Source organism: Hibiscus syriacus, unplaced genomic scaffold (genome assembly GCF_006381635.1).
Source record: "Hibiscus syriacus cultivar Baekdansim isolate YM2019G1 unplaced genomic scaffold, ASM638163v2 tig00111463_pilon, whole genome shotgun sequence".
Classification (NCBI taxonomy): domain Eukaryota; kingdom Viridiplantae; phylum Streptophyta; class Magnoliopsida; order Malvales; family Malvaceae; genus Hibiscus; species Hibiscus syriacus.
Genome location: NW_024063098.1, coordinates 2,509,683 through 2,528,131, shown reverse-complemented (window position 1 = coordinate 2,528,131; position 18,449 = coordinate 2,509,683). Strand labels below are relative to the sequence as shown.

The 18,449-nt window shown below is 31.1% G+C and overlaps 1 protein-coding gene across 1 annotated transcript; it reads right to left on the bottom strand.

Moving 5' to 3' along the window:
• Positions 1–9,940: 9,940 nt before the first annotated feature.
• Positions 9,941–14,754, bottom strand: LOC120163543 (SPX domain-containing membrane protein At4g22990-like). The gene is made up of 11 exons (XM_039173457.1): positions 14,610–14,754; positions 14,108–14,166; positions 13,719–13,839; positions 12,783–13,094; positions 12,478–12,582; positions 11,911–12,368; positions 11,224–11,516; positions 10,954–11,132; positions 10,683–10,873; positions 10,437–10,570; positions 9,941–10,320 (listed from the first exon to the last, which is right to left on the bottom strand). Exons 2-11 carry the CDS (start codon positions 14,158–14,160, stop codon positions 10,082–10,084), a joined length of 2,085 nt encoding a protein of 694 aa, XP_039029388.1. The 5' UTR covers positions 14,161–14,166; positions 14,610–14,754; the 3' UTR covers positions 9,941–10,081.
• Between the last annotated feature and the right edge of the window lie 3,695 nt (positions 14,755–18,449).

The following is an 18,449-nucleotide window of genomic DNA, read 5'->3' as shown; positions in this document are numbered from 1 at the left end:
AGTTTCAAACATGACATTGTATCCCTTATCGCATAATTGACTAATACTTAATATATTATGCTTTAACCCATTCACATATAAAACATTTTTAATTTGTATGAAAGAGGTATTACCTATAGTACCTATACCTTCAATGTGACCTTTTGAATTATCACCAAAAGTCACCTCTCCTCCATTTTTGACATTAAGCTCTATGAATCGGCTCTTGTCTCCGGTCATGTGTCTTGAGCATCCACTATCAAGGTACCATGAGTTTGAATTTATTTCCCGTGCCTTGTAGCAATGCTCCTTTTCCTATAAAAATAGATTAATTTTTTATTTTTGGTACCCAAATTCTTTTGGGTCCATATTCATTAGTATCTAAAATTCTAGTCCCCTTGGGTATCCATTTGTGTAGGATATCCTTATCTTTAGTAGTAATGAGTTCTTTAGGAACACATATACTTCTAATAATTTTTCCATTAGAGGTTCTTTGGGGACCTCTATGATTGTAGTTTTTAAATTTTTTTCTAACAAAGTTGATTTTTGAACTTTCTCCATTTTCAAAACATCTTGGTTCAACTTTATTAAAAGAAGCTTTAAGATCATCAATTTTTTTTGATGATCACCATTTACTCTTGAAAGTAAGTTATGAAAATAAGTATTTTTCTTTTCAAATTAATCTAATTTGATTTGCAATTCTTTGATCTTACTTTCAAGATCATTGTTGGTCTTGGATATGAGATTATTTTCATTTTTCAATTTTGAAATATCATTTTTGTATTTTAAAAATAATTTCTCATCATCCAAAGCCAACTCAGTATATTCCTCTACTAACTCATCAAAAGAATAATCCTCAAAATTAGATGAGTTAGAGGTTACCTGAGAGTTTTCCCCTATGAACATCAACCACAAGTTTGCTACTTCTTGTTCCTCTTCATCGGAACCTTCATCATCGCTCCATGTAGCCACATGAGCCTTGGCTTCTTTTTGGATTGACCCTTTTTCTTTAATTGCAGGCAATCATATTTGATATGACCCGACTTTTTGCACTCTTAGCAAATAATAGGGTTTTTCTTATTCGGTTCATTTTTGAAGCCTTCGTTTCATTTGGGTTTTCTTTCTCGATTGGGGCTTCATCAATTTTCTGAACCGTTTGGAAAATAATGTCATTTCCTCGTCATTGTCATCTTCATCCGAATCACTCTCATTTTTTATGGATTTAAGAGAAACTCCCACGTTCTTCTTTTTCTTCGTCTCCTTCTTTGGCTCGTTAATGTTCTCGAGGTCTACCTCATCTTGAAGCATCATTTCATGAGTGAGAAGTGAACCAATTAACTCTTCGAGAGTTAAAGACTTTAAATTTTTAGCCTCGATGTTGTTGTTTTCTTTGATTGCAAACTTTCGGAAGAGAGTAAACTAACTTCCTTACAAGCTTCTCGTTTGGAATGATTTCTCCATATGATTTGAGACCATTGACAATTGTTGAAAATCTATCTTTCATAGCTTTGATATCTTCATCCAGAATTTTTCATAGCTATGAGTTAGGAGACTAATTTTAGATTCTTTTACCTCGTTTGTGCCTTCATGAGTGACTTGTAGTTTACCCCATATCTACTTGGTAGTTGTACAAGATAAAACTCTATCGTATTCATCTGGTCCAAGAGCACAAAAAATAATATGGATGACCTTTGAGTTGAGCTGGAACATTCTTGTCTCTGCTTCACTCTACGATCTTGAAGGAGTGGAAGGTATGATGTATCTGTATTCTATGATATTTCATGCTCCCATGTCACTTTCTTGAATGAAGTACCTCATTTTATTCTTCCAATAAGCATAATTAGCTCCATTGAAGAAATGAGGCTTGTTGACGGGCATTGAATCAAGACCAAAGTTGAAGTTTGAAGTGGAGGCCATTGATGACTTGAATATCGATATAACTCTTCCCAAATTGACTCAAGAGGCAATTAAAACCTTTAAATGAGTGAGGCTCTGATACCAATTATTGATTTAATCGATCGAAGAAATAGCCAAGAGGGGGGTGAATTGGCAATAAAAATTTTGGTGGAAGCTTTTGCAGAAAATTGAAAATATTTGCACAGTGATTTAGAGTGGTTCGCTTTTTCAACCAAAGTCTACGTCCATTACCTTAGTTATCCACACTAAGGATTTTCCAACAAATTCACTAATTTGTTCTTTCTTTTGAGGACAAAGAGTAACATTACAACTCCCTCAAGAATTATACCCCAAATTATTTAGAACACTCTCTCCCAAAGAAAAGAATACAAATTTCGCAAACTTACAAGAAAAACCTCACAAGGTAGATTGTTTGCACAATTCTATAACAAAGAAATAACACTTAAAGATAAATACAATAGAGCACAAATGGTGTTCTTGAAGCAAAAAATGAATATTGAATGAAATAGGCTTGAAAATGCTCAAACTTGAGGTTTGATGTTTTCTCTTTGATTTTCTAGCTTCTCTTCTTAATTGTTGTTTCTTGTTGTTGATCAATGGCTCCTAAGATTGGTTAAATACACCTTGAATCACTTCTGAACGTTGGGGATCATTGGTGAAGTCAATAGAGCCGTTATTATGTGAAAACAATTAAATAAAACAATTGGGAGTGTGTATGCATCGTATACTAGGTGTAAAATTTAAATATTTCGACCGTTATAAGACTTAGTGCATCAGTACACTAGGAGTGTATTGGTACACTAATTATATTCGATGTTTCAAAAGAGCCAGGAGTGCATCGATGCATGGTTTGTGCATCGGTACACAAAATGCATTCGATGTTTCAATAAACCCTGAGTGCATTGATGCATGATATATGCATCGGTACACTTAATGCATTCGAAATAGGGTATGCATCGATACACTAAAGTGTGTATCGGTATATCCCTTCATAAAATTGATTTTTGGCTCAATTTTGGTTCGAAATACTTTGTAAAATTGTTTAAAAAATATTCTAAGTTTAAAACATAATTTTACACTTTAGTAAGGATTAAAATTGACCTTTGAAATCCTTGGAGTAATATTTGTGATATTCGAATCATTAAATTGAATATACTTTGAAAATGATTTGTAAAATCTTAAAATTTAATAACACTTAATTTGTTATATCGAAACATCAAAATATTTTTCAACAACATAAATATATGAAATTATAATACAAGCTATGTTGTATTGATATAAGTGAGTATGTAAAACTGTGAGATAAGTTATATAGCATTGGTATATGGACTATGTGAAAGTATGTACATGAATACATGTATAAGATTATATGTTATTCTATTTGTTATGTGATGTATATATGAACCCATGTGATATGGGTTATATGACAAGAATGATATATAAGCTATATGAGAACAAGTTATGAGAATACATGTTATATGATATGAAACAAATGTTTACACATACATATGGTATGTGACAGAAGAAAAAGAATATGTGATTATAAGAGCAATGATATGAATGCATGAATAAATGAAGCTTAATGATAGTGCCCATGTTATGTAATATGAGAGCTAGGGGTATAGTTGGCATGCCAAGAGTCGAGGGTTTACCTATGTTCTTCGGGATATATGGACTGTTTACCTATGTTCTTCGGGACATATGGACTGTTTACCTATGTTCTTCGGGACATATGGACCGATTACCTATGTTCTTCGGGACATATGGATTGATTACCTAGGTTCTTCGGAATCTATGGACTGGTCCTTCGAGACATTTATAAGAGCTGTGGTGACATCATAGTTGTGCACAACCTCAATGTACTCACGCACCTTAAGTTCTCAGAAGTGTATATGGGCTTTAAAGAGAGTAAAAAAATCAATTGATATGATACTATGTGTTTTCTGTTCCGAAATGATATATGTGTTCCATGATATGTATAGAAATGTTTCAGTATATGCTTATATGATAAAAAGGAATTCGTGATAGTAATATAAGTACTAAGAAGCATATTAATGGGATTACAAAAGGTATAAAAAATGTTTGCATTATCATATGTTATTATGTATACTGAATCATATGTGACATGATTGAATTAATAGATTGCATGTTTATATTTATGAGATATTCATCATTATTATGTTTATGCCTCACTAAGTCTATGACTTAGCGTGTAAGTGATTTACACATAGGTACTGAGAAGCAGAAGGATCAAAGTTAAGTTTCACAGAACAACATATCTCCGCTCAAAGATCAGATCAGAAGTAAATTATACAGTATGTTTTGTTATGTGATAAATAGGTTAGCATGTAAACAGAGTCGTTAAATTAAGTATGTATGCTCTGATCGAGTTTTGTAATGGTTTAAACATATTTATGTAAATAGTAACTTTATAGTGATGAAAGTTTAAGTTTTTGAGTTTTATATATGTTTTGCCGAAATTACTGTAGTAGTGCATCGGTACACTGTAGCAGTGCATCGATACACTATTCATTACTGTTCACGGTACAATTTACATAGTATTGGCACTATTCATACAGTATAGTACTATTCATAAAAATATTTTTACCTTAAATTTGTTATAATGAAACATAATTCAACAGTATATTATTGTATTTTCTTAATATAAGTCCAAATGTTTTGTTATTTTGTAAGAATATTGTTTTAAAAAGTCAATGTGAGATCTCAGACTCGAATCCGGGTCGGGTATGGGTCGGGGGTGTTACACTCAAGCTACATGTTAAATCTCAATAATTATTAAAATCCTCAAACTTGTATATATTCGATATCTCAAAGTCTATTAAAAAACATCACTAATGGTATCGATATATTTATATGTGTACCCTAGGGTATCAATACTCTTCCTGAGTCCGGTACTAAAACATCCCCAAAAATCTCCCAAAATACCCTTAGTATCGATATCATAAATGTAGTATTGATACTCTTTTAGGTAGTATTGATACTCCCTTGAGTGTCAATACCAAATTTAACTTCAAAATGACCTAAAAATTAGTCTTTGTATTTTTCAAAAGAATAGTATTGGTACTACCATCTACAATATCGACAATGCCCTTATAAAATAGCTTAATTTCACCTAGAATGTGAAGGCCCAAGTTGATTATTAAAGCTTATGAAAGTCATTAGGGATCATCATGCATCATTTTTACACCCCTTTAACATCAAAAACGTCTTAACACAATCATCTAGCACTTAAACCCTCAACATGCTTCGCCACCATATACAAGCAAGCAAACTCATGCAGATGACATACAAGTAGTACGGAGGAGTTAGATTGTGTTACCTCAGACTACAAACTACCTAAAAACCTCTTAAGCTCACTCTAGAACCAATTATTCCTAGCACTTACTCTTTGAGGAATCTTTACACCACTCTACCACCACTGTCAAGCCTCTACAATGTTTCTTGCAACAAAGGGAATGATTATCACTTGCTTAACAACAACTAATCTTAAGGAAAATAGGATATAATCATGTGAGAAAATCCCTTAGAGCTCAAACCCTCCCAAGAAACCATGAGATCTCAAGAACACCATAGAAGAAGATGACGAGCTCCCCATGAAGCCAACGATCTCTAGATTATAAATCTTACCTCTTAATTTTTAGATGGATGAAGATGATTAATAAGGTTGGAGTCTTGGAGAGAAGAGAAGAAAAAATGAGAAAATACAAAAAAGAGAAAAGGAGATAAGAATAAAAGAGAATTATTGTCTCTTCCTCCACAAAACTCACACCTAAAGAAGAAAGAATCCCTACAAATCTACCTCATTTTCATCAATGGTCAAATTACACATTTGGTCATTGCTCATTTGCTCTCAACTTAAAAATCCCTTTTTTTTTTATCTTAAATGAAGTTAATTTCTAATTCGATTAAACTCAAATTCGAACCAATAGACCTTCATACTATAATAAATCTATTAAATAAACTCTAGGGTCAACACTTGAATAGTGACTCAAAAATTCAGGTTGTTACAACTACCTTATGCAGTACGGTATTACCATTTTAAATAACCTAATTTTTGTCTTTGTTCATTCGGAATCAATATTTTTCATCTAGTATCAATTATACAACTTAGAAATACAGTTTTCACTCAGGAAACACCCCCAAACTTACCACAAACAATTATGTTAAAGTATATATTAATTATTAAAGCATATGGAAGTCATTAAGGGTAATCATACATCATTTTTGCACCAATGTAACATCCACGACAAATAATCAAGCACCCAATCCCCACATGTTTTTTCACCTCATACAAGTTTTGTTAGATGTTATGCACTACAAGTAGTAGGAAAGAGATAGAGTGTGTTACCTCAACTTCTAACAAATTAAAAACCTCTCTAGCTTACCCAAGAACTACTTTCTTTAGGAGTTCTTGCACCACTTTTCCTCTTATCAAAAGCCACAAAATGATTTCAACATTAAAATGATGAATTTAAATCGTTAAACAACAACTAAACTACAAGAAAAATAGATGAAACCATGTGAGAAAGCCTTTGAAGGTTAAACCCTCCCGAACCTTCAAATGAGCTCATGGCCACCATTGAAGAAGATGGAGAGTTCATCTTGGAGCTTGTGACCCAAGGATCAAGAATCTCACCATAGAATCTTATTTTCTTGAAACTTGAGGAAAGATGAAGCCCTTCACCTTTTTTGCTTGAGAGAAAAAGAAAATAAAGAAGAAGAATAAGTGGAGACAAAAAAAGATGGAATGGGAAAAAGAAGGGAATGAAGAGAGAAAAAACTTCTCTCTGCCCAAAGCCTAAAATAGAAAATCAACTTAAATATGTTATGGTTTTTCTCGATAGGGAAATTAAAGTCCCTCTTATATCACTCCAAGCTTAAAGACCTATTTTTTTTTATCTCATGTAAAGCCAATTTCTCACCTGATTAAACTCAAATTTAAATCGATTAACCTCCAATATATTAAATAAAATTTCAGGTTAACACTCGAATGTTGACTCAAAGAATTGGGTTGTTACAATAAGATCAAACAACTCTAATTTAAAAATAATAAATATAATATGTGTTTAATTGTTTATCTTTAAAAAATTGGCACTCAATTGGACCACTTTAGTAAATCTCCGACAATCATAGTAGAAAAGACTTAATTTTATTTTGAACCTAATGATTCTATCGCAATATTTTTAGCTTAAAGAACGAATACTTTACAACTTATTATATTATATTTTTAGAAAGACGAAATCTCTGCAAATTTTATAACAATTCTTCTATTAGAGTAAAAGTTCAATTTATAACAGGGGTCGGGGCCCCTTTTAACCTCAATGGACCTCCGTCCCTAGTTACAAGATAGTATCTATTCAAATCTTCCAAAACCAATTACAAGCACACACACCTTATAGACGTAGTTACTCGAATTCAAGATCTTTAAAGAGAAAAACATTCATTTTTATCAGTAAGATCACTTAATGACTTAGGTGATTTCTAAAATTACACACATATATAGTAGAGTAGGATATATAATGCAGTAAAACATATGAATCGTGTACTGATAATGAATTTAACAATATTCGCCATCATTTTGCTCCATTGTCATCAGCAGATTGAGCTTGTATTAGTTGTTTTTGTAATCTCCGGCGAATTTTGCGAGATAGACTCTGGCATATTGGTGGATGACCACCATTTTCATAAATGCAAAGTATGACAAATAGTTTTAAACCCTGAAATTCGGGAGCATTCAACATCAATTAAGTAGGCTTGCTTTTCTCTTATCTCCGCCACGCAAGGGACTGGACACAGAATTTTATATTAAAAGGGAGTGAATTTGAACTTATAAAATTTCAAGGGATTAAATAAAATTTTAGGGGGTGAAAATAGATTTTAATAAAATATATATAAAAAATATTTAAAATATATAGTAATTTTATATTTTTTATGGAAGACGACTGCACCCCTCAAGGTCCATCCCTGACCACATACTCCCGCATGTCATTCAACTCAATATTGATGAGTTCACAGTATTTTAATACCCAATAGATCGCCAAAAAGCATTATTGAGTAGCTAGTGCACGAGTTAACTGTGTATTTTGTTAGTAGTTTAAATTTGACTTATCAAAATTCGGTCAATGATCGATTTGATTTGACTCGACTCAAATTCGAGTTCAATTTATAATTTTAACTAGTCAATTTAAATAAATTTAAGTCATTCAACTCAATATTGATGAGTTCACAGTATTTTAATACCCAATAGTTCGCCAAAAAGCATTATTGAGTAGCTAGTGCACGAGTTAACTGAGTATTTTGTTAGTAGTTCAAATTTGACTTATCAAAATTCGGTCAATGATCGATTTGGTTTGACTCGACTCAAATTCGAGTTCAATTCATAATTTTAACTAGTCAATTTAAATAAATTTAACTCGACTCAATTAGTTCGTAAATAGTTCATTATTTCTTTTATACTTTTTAGGGTGACATTTATCTTAATTTTAAGATTAATTAAGTATTGTTAAACTTTTTTTTTCAAGAATGATTGCAATATGTTAGTTTGGTATGTTTGTAGATTTTGATTATGAAATTTGAACTTAAGAATTGCCAAACACATATTTTGATATTTTTTAAAAAAATGTAGTTTATGTTTAAATTAAGTTTTATATAATATTACTAGATTTTACATATATTTTAAAAAATCAAGGCAGAACAAACTTAACAGAAACGAGTAGAGTAGAGTAATGAATTCTTTTTGTTGAGCACGAATCATATAAAATTTTATCAAGTTTATCGAGTATTGACTCGAATTGAATTGAGCATTGTTCAACTCGTGATCGACTCGTTCTATAAGCATATCTAATAGCTATTGTATGTAATCAATCGCTTCCTAAGAATATGTTTTATTAAACTTTAATTTGACCCAACCCATAAACATGTCTGCTTTCAAATATTATCACCTAAACTCTATTTTGTACGAAAATAAAATTTATAAAATATTTTCAAAAATCTATCAAATAATAAAAAAATAGTTAATGTAAAATCATCCAAAAACTAAAAATAGTATATATATATATATATATATATATAAGAACATTTCGTTGTCTAGACATTATTTTATAAATAAAAAAATCAGCATAAAATTTCCAGGGAAAAAACGAGGTGTAATTGGGTAAGGCTCAAACAGGGCCACTAGATATTAATCAAACTAAATAATTTTTAAATATATAAATATTTAACTTATTTGATCACATGCACGAACACATCTATAGATTTAAGCACGTCGGACAAAATTTTTAACATTTATTATCAAATGATTGAATCTTTCTAGTAGATATTATCAATCATCCTTATAAATGAACAAAACGTTTGATAAATTGTTTATGAACTGTTCGTATAATATTTTTTTATGTTTATTTGTTAAACTAAATAAATAAATAAATATGAACAAAATGTTTATGTTCGTTTAATAAAACAAAGATATGTTCTGTTCGTTTATGTTCACGAACAAACTCGTTTATAAGACCGTTTACTCAAGGTAGTGACTAAATTGAATATATGATTTAGAGTTTAAACTATAAATCTTAAGGAGATTAAGCACTATGTCATAATTTTACTATTTTCTTCGGCTTGCAATTGAAAAACTAAAAATGGAACATGTAGACGGACACTAGACAAACATATAAACAAACGCTAAACAAACATGTTTACAAAGATTAAACGTACATGTTCGTGAACAATAAATAAGAGAATATAAACACCTTCAAAAATAAATAAACAAGACATTAAAAATTTAATTGAACACGAACCGAATATAAGAAATTTAAAAAAATCAAATTAACACAAACACAACCTTATTCTTTTTTGGGTTACAGGACACAACCTTATTCGTTCAAGCTCGATTTATTTACACTCCTGTTGACTCGACCCTAAACCTTAAAAAAAAACAACTATTGACCAAATAAAACAACCCTTTGGTTTTCAGTCTGATCAATCAAACCAAATAAAATGAGCAATTAGGTAGAAATACAGGGATATTGAATTAGTTCAATTTCATATCTTCATTAAATAAATAAAATCCAATTACAGTGTACAACCAATACAAGATTTCCTAAGAAACATGATGCTATGGAATGGTGAAAGGAATAATTTTGGTTCTCCTTTTCTTTTCTCCCTAGTTGTATCAATATAAAGAGTTGTAGGTAAAGCATGTAGCAACAATAGAGCCAACACATATAAGTAGTGAAGGAAGAAGAGTGACATTCAAAAGCCGACTCTGACCTAAGAACCCCACCACTGTTATTGTCGCATCCGCAATCACTCGAGCAATCGTCCCGGCTTCCGTCGAGAGTAGTCCCCCGTTGTACGTTCCACGCGATAGCCTCGATGACATTACCCGCGAAAGTAGCGACAAGTTCACACCTGAGGCCAACAATGGAAAAATTACAGCTTAATATAATGGCATCGAAACAACAATGCATAATAGCTCTTTATATAAGGGGAAACCGCGCCTATGGTTTCGTAAACGAAGTACCTACCTTCGAGCACTTCGGCCGAAACAAACATGATGAGCCCTGAGAAGACATACTGGGGTACAGTGTATGGTATTATCATCTGGAAGCTAAGCAGTATTCCTATGCAAACCATAATTTCAGATGCCAATAAAATCTGCCTGCAATCAACAAAACAATTCCAGGGATCATGATCAACAAAGATATGGAATACCAAATTATTTTAAATTTAACTAAAACCGGTCAACGCTTTTTTTTTTAAGAAAAAAATACCTGTCTTCAAACATATTGCTAATGTAGCTGCCAACAACAATGTTCACCGGAAGAACCGTTAACCCAAGACAAGCGAGAAAGATGGAAACGGTGCTCGTAGACCAGCTGAAGTAGTATGTGGTGATGACACTAGATTCCGAGAGTAAAATTTCCATTGCGTACTTCAGCATGAAATATATCAACAATTGAACCTGATGATATTACAAGAATCCAGGTTAGAATATTCAAGTATACCTTTGAACTCATGCCAGCATTCGATTAAATTGTATACCTTTACTGAGGGTGTAAGTAGTCTATAAGCTGACATAAACGATGTAGCAGGCTGACGAGATTCCTCTGGAGCCTCTTCACTTCCATCACCTTCTGGATCCTCATCGTCTTCTTGCTTCTCTTCTGAAGTAATTAGCAATGGTTGTTTACCTTCCTCGAGTACATTATTTTCTACCGTTTCTGTATTTACATGATGTAACATTCAAATCAATCATTTTAGTGGACTGCTTAAAATGTCGAGCGCCAAAGGATGAGAGAGAAGAACACGCACCTGAACCAGACACATGAGGCTCTTCTATATCACGGGATGGTTCTTTGAATGAGATCCACAACCATATCAGATATAAAAGCCAAGCTACAGCCATAACCCATCCTGGCAAAGTGTTTTGATCGAAGGTAAACTTGTAAATCTTGAAATTTGTCTGAAGTATGCCAGCAAGAGCAGGACCACAAGCCATCCCCAAAGCACTGGCGCTAACAAAACCAGCTGATGCCTGCATCCTGATTTTTAGCGGTACACAATCACTGATATAACGGCGATTAACAGCTCTAGCAGAACCAAATCTGCAAAGACAAGATTAACTTCATCAAGCTAGTAGCTACTGGGGAATATGTAAAAATGAAATAATATGTCTTCCAATCTTTTAAACTGATAACATTCATTGGTTAAGTTGCAATTTAGGACATGAAATCATATTTAATCTCCAATTCTATTCCTAACCTGCAAGATTCCGATCAGCCTCAGTTTTTCCCTACAAATAATATAATAATTGTAATCAAAGAAGAAAATTTTAAAATGGTTTCACTTTAGAGACATCATTCATCAAGAGGTTCCACAATACCGTATCCAAATTGATAAAGCTAGCTTTGATCATGTCTAATGAATGATTGTGTCACATCAATACTATCTATGCTCCGAGTGCTGACAAATTAGAAGAGGAAAAGGAAGAACCCATACCCACAAAAAAGTCGACCAAGTAGAAGAACTGTCAATGAGTTCATATCATAAGCCATTGCGTACATTGCATTTCCCACAAAAAGGACAACACTGCTAAATACGAGTGGTCTGAAGTATGATCGATTAGACCATGCACTAAAATACACAGAAGAAAACACCTGTGCAACAGCCATTGCCCCAATAACAATACCGCAAACTGTTGCAGCAGCTCCAAGCCTCATGGAGTAGTCATCTGCTGTGGGGACAATAATATATGTATTGACCATATAGAGGAATGTGTTTGCCAAGTTCAAGAGGAGGGACATGAAATGATATTTCTCTTCATCGATGCGTTGTTCATCAGCAGGAGTAGGTAACTTCTCTTGCATAATGAGAGCATGTTGTGCCAGAAAGTTTAGGAAGTTTGTCGAGTAAGTTAACCTATCCACAGCTGCTTTTATTGCATCAACAACAGGATCCTGCATATTATCCAAGTAAATAGCACACCCATAGCTTTATTATGATATAAATTTTTTGGCGTAGGAAGTAAGATGATAAATTAAATACAAATGTATATATCAGAAAAACCTGGAGAGGAAGGGCAGGAGGATCATAAATTGATAAGTAGCTTCCTTGACGGTCCTGGAGTTCATGAAGATTACGAGAAATTGCTCCAACAACAGCCCCTAAACCCTGAAATTTATACAACTAGAAAGTAAGCATATTGGATACCGGCTATAACTGCCTCTGCATACCCTACTATTACATGTTCACAGTCTAGTCTAAAAACTGAGCAAGAGCTGGATGGGAAAACCCCATCTACAAGCTTTATTAAAAATAAGAATAGAAATGAAAAATATGAAAACAAAGCCTGTATGAATTTGGCACATTACCACATGCTTGAACACTTGTTGCAACTGCGAATAAGGATGATTGGCACGAGTTTTGACATAGTAATCGGTGAATCTATAGTGAAAGCGTTTATCAAATTTTTTCAATATCTTTCGCAGTCCAATAGCATTCATTTCGACAAAATAGAGAAGCTTCAAAAGATCTTGCCCCACTGCCCTATAATCCTCTCTGAGTTCAGTTATTTGGGATATTTCTGGCTCCTCCTCAAGTGCATCATGTTGTTCTCTAAGCTTTGATAACCTGCTTGCAAGTTGACCTTGTTGCTCTAATATAAAAAGGACAATCTTCTCAATCTAAAATTTAGATACAAAAAAATCATGAGATATACATCAGATTGAGCCTTGAGAAAACATTTTTCATGCGCTCTTACGATAGTAGCATGAAAAAACCCACACCAAACCAATATTTACCCGGGAATGGGTGCACAATGAGCATAAAAAACAAATACGAGAATAAACAAGATATCCATAAACCAAAGGCATTTTGAAGTGAAGTGATAAAATGGGCATAAATTCTCTCGCAAGACTGTCAATAACCTTTATATGATTATAATCTCTCTTCCCTGGATCATGATACATCTCATTGCTGATATGGACCATTATAAAGTAATATTTTACCACTGAAAAAACAGTAAAATGTGATTCAACAACTAACAGCAAAGGATGAATAATATAGAGGACAAACTAAAAGAATCCTCATAAAATTATCTGCATTCTTCAAGATCTACTCTTTTCCCCTTAACAATACATGAAAAGGAAATGGACAAGTGAAAATAAGGGTAAAGTAGATCAGATTTTCCAAAGCAGAATATCAGTAAGTTTATGTGGGCTCCATAATATACCCTGTGATTCAAGCCTTAGGTCTTAGGTTTGCATGAAAACTAGATGCAGATACTTTGAAGTTCGTTTTCAAAATACCTGATTATCCAGCATTCTTGAGAAATCCTTGAGAACATGTCGTCGATCTTGTGTCCCAACTTCAATTTCATTAGCGTACTGTTTGACTCTCTTCTTCATTAATTTGTAGTTTATGTAAAATCTGCAAAGAATTAAATGTGGACAAAATGATAAACAAAGTCTCCCCACTAATGACATTTAGGTTTGTCACAAAACATGTAAATTCTCTATGTTCACATAAGACTAATAGTGGTAAATCAAGCACCACATGCAGTGGCAGAGCCAGGGGCAAGCAGTGGCCTTGTGGCCATCCCCCCCCCCCCCCCAAAATATGGAAAACTGCAGTTTAATCCCTGAAAAATATGAAATTATGAGGATAAAATTGCAGTTCGGTCCCTTAAGAAACATACCCTTGCCATTCCTGAATTTGTCTTTCCTTCAACTTCTTCCCAAAGGCAACCATCTCGCACTACACATAAAATGAAGTAAACAATATACAAATCGTTAGTCTTTCTCTCCTTGAATAGCTTTAAAATGTACAGCTGAAGCATCAACAATTTTCAAAAGGAACTTCTTTGATTTGAATTAATTTTATTAAGTTTAAAGTCTTATCATTAAACCAGAAAGTACGGTCGCTTCTAGAATTACTAGTTGATAAATAGAAATTTCATTTTACGTATCAATGCATCAAACGCCGGTGGAAAGAGTCATCCTAATCGACTTGCTCACCCCAAATAAAGTCAATAATTACAACAGCTGGCAAACGAATCAGTGAAAAATAAGAAAAGCTAGAAAATATTGGAGAGACAAAACTCGTGTTCTGTTTGGTTAATAAGAAAATTGGAGAAAGAAATTGTTTTCCCAGAATCCACACGAGATTAAAAGCAAAAGACATTGAAAGAAGTTAATCACCTGATGAAACAAAGCAAAAGCACCCTATTTCTTGTAGTTGGAAACAAACTTAGATGACCATCAACGAACAATACTTATAAACCCCAAAAGAAAAGCTGCAAGAACCAAGATGATCTTTTCTTCAGATGAGTCGGAATCGGCGGCTGTTGTGTCTTGTAAACTGAAGGAAAATGAAAAAGATGGAAATTTTCAGTGATTGTTTATCCAATTATTAGGAGAGAGAGAGGAATTTTATTATTTATTTTATTTTATATCTTGTAATTTTTGTTTGCCGCTTGATTTTTAAAAGAAGATGTACCAGAGAATTTATAGCCACCATCTGCATCATGGCCCACTTCAAGAACTCTGTAAAGGGACACAACACGTTTAGTTTACGTATACGTCCCGTTATGGATCTAATCATAAATCTCATCCTTATACTTTATGGAAAATGAAAAGTTAGTCTCTCTTTTTTATTTTATTATTTTTTGATTAAGCTATGGTAATTACAAAGTAGCACATGTTGTAAATACTCTCAACTATTTGATAATGAATGATCAATCATCCTACTGCAGTGACTGGTGCTCGAACCCGTGACCTCTAGAAACAACAACGATTCTTTAACCACTGAGGTAAGTTGGTTCGTACTAGTCTCTCTATTTTAATAAATGGTTAAATTTGAACTATATGATTTTGTTACTTTGCAGCATTTATATTGTTGAAGCGTTGATTTTTATTAGTCCCTTTTGTATAAATTGTTGAATTATATGTTTTACTATCATCGATATAATAATAAGATTTAATTGTATTAAATAATTAAATTAACTATCTCTTTCTAAAATATTCAAATTAAAATATAGATCTATCATCGTAATCATAAATTAACCATATAATAAGGATATTTTCCTATAATCATTAATACAAGAACTGTCTATTTAAGATCACACAAGGAACATAAAGGAGAAGGTTTAAAAACATAACTAAATAAACTCGAATAGAAGATAAATATGAACATATTTGATTGTATCGACAAATAAACCACAAAAATGATTAAGCTATTGAAAGACCACTGAAAAACCGTAAATCATAATCGAGCTACATGAGAAAACTATCCACGAACGCAGATATCATATTCAAATCTAATTCGAGGGTCCAAAGCAGAGAGATCACCATGATAACAAATAAGCGTCATCTTGATCAGTCGTGATAATTTCAAATACATCCCTGAAAAAATAATAAACAAAAATAATGGTCGAACGACCGAAAATGTACCAAATGGCAAAGAGAAAGATGCGATAAAATAGAGAAAAACGTGTAATAAATATAGAATTATTAAAAATTAAAAAGAAAAAGAAAAAAATAAAAGTATGATATAATAAAATAAAGAAAAACCGAAAATTAACATCCAATATTAAGACTGATAGGGTAGTTCTACGGTGTGGCGCCTAAAAAACGACTAATATACGGCGTGACCGGTTAAACAAGTGACCAGTTAAAATTTAGACCGGTTATGTTATATTATTTAACTGGAAATATTATAAAGTACAATAACATATTAGGTATCGCTTATATAATGTAATAGGTAACGCTTATATTGACCTATTTTATAAGTAAACTGATATATTTATACTGATAACATTGCAAATTTACCTATTACATTATAATATGTTGAAAATGTCCATACTTTTTTATAAAAAGGATCAATACTTTTTTTAAAGTTATGTAATTTATGTTTCAATTTTTTAATAGTGTTTCATGTTTTCCACCTACAATATTAATTTAATAATTTCATTTGCACAAAATATTATTTGATTGTTTTGATATTTTATAAAATAATATTTAGAATTTAATTTTAACAATATTAACCAAAGATAATAATAAATATGTAATATATATGTTTATTGTTTTTAATTTAATGATAATATATACCATAACATAAAAAATAAATCATTAGATACATATAATTACTAAATTGATATTTTAAAACTCACTCAAAAGATAACCTTAAATTAATGTTTTCCACAGTGAAATAAATATGGACACTTCTATAAAAAGGATAAATACTTTACAATATAAGCGCTACATATTACATTATATAAGCGTTACCTATTACATTATATTTTTACCTATTATATTGAAAGTGTCCATACTTTTTATAAAAAGGATCGATACTTTTTTTAAAGTTATGTAATTTATGTTTCAATTTTTTTTAATAGTGTTTCATGTTTTCCATCTACAATATTAATTTAATAATTTCATTTGCACAAAAAATTATTTAATTGTTTTGATATTTTATAAAATAATATTTAGAATTTAAATTTAACAATATTAACCAAAGATAATAATAAATATGTAATATATATGTTTATTGTTTTTAATTTAATAATAATATATATCGTAACGTAAAAAATAAATCATTAGACGCCTATAATTACTAAATTAATATTTTAAAACTCACTCAAAAGATAACCTTAAATTAATGTTTTCCACAGCGAAAAAAGTATGGACACTTTTATAAAAATGATATATACTTTACAATATAAGCGCTACTTATTACATTATATAAACGCTACCTATTACATTATATAAGCGCTACCTATTACATCATATTTTTACCTAATATATTGAAAGTGTCCATACTTTTTATAAAAAGGATCGATACTTTTTTTAAAGTTATGTAATTTATGTTTTAATTTTTTTTTAATAATGTTTCATGTTTTTCACCTACAATATTAATTTAATAATTTCATTTGCACAAAATATTATTTGATTATTTTGATATTTTATAAAATAATATTTAGAATTTAAATTTAACAATATTAACCAAAGATAATAATAAATATGTAATATATATGTTTTTTGTTTTTAATTTAATAATAATATATACCGTAACGTAAAAAATAAATCATTAGACACCTATAATTACTAAATTAATATCTTAAAACTCACTCAAAAGATAACCTTAAATTAATGTTTTCTACAGTGAAAAAAGTATGGACACTTTTATAAAAATGATAAATACTTTACAATATAAGCACTACCTATTACATTATATAAACGATATCTATTACATTATATAAGCGCTACCTATTACATCATATTTTTACCTATTATATTGAAAGTATCCATACTTTTTATAAAAAGGATCGATTCTTTTTTTTTAAAGTTATGTAATTTATGTTTCAATTTTTTTTAACAGTGTTTCATGTTTTCCACCTATAATATTAATTTAATAATTTCATTTACACAAAAAATTATTGATTGTTTTGATATTTATAAAATATATTTAGTATTTAAATTTAACAATATTAACCAAAGATAATAATAAATATGTAATATATATGTTTATTATTTTTAATTTAATAATAATATATACCGTAACGTAAAAAATAAATCATTAGACGCCTATAATTACTAAATTAATATCTTAAAACTCACTCAAAAGATAACCTTAAATTAATGTTTTCCACAGTGAAAAAAGTATGAACGCTTTTATAAAAATGATAGATATTTTATAATATAATAGGTAAAAATATGACAAAACTAGATTCATTATGACAAAACCGATAAAATTTACCTGATATGTTGAAAGTATGAACACTTTTATAAAAAGGACAGATACTTACCGATAACCAAAGTTTACCGGTTACCAATTTTATTAATAGTTTTTCATGTTTTCTACCTAAAACATTATTAGTCTGTCAACATAATAGGTAGCGCTAAACCAAATTTATTAAATATCTTTTAATGTATCCGGTAATATCGTATATTAACCGTATATTAACTCATATTTCCTAAGATAATCCCAGACTAATACCGGAGTTGATCACAAAATTAACGAAGGGAAAAAAATCAACGCGG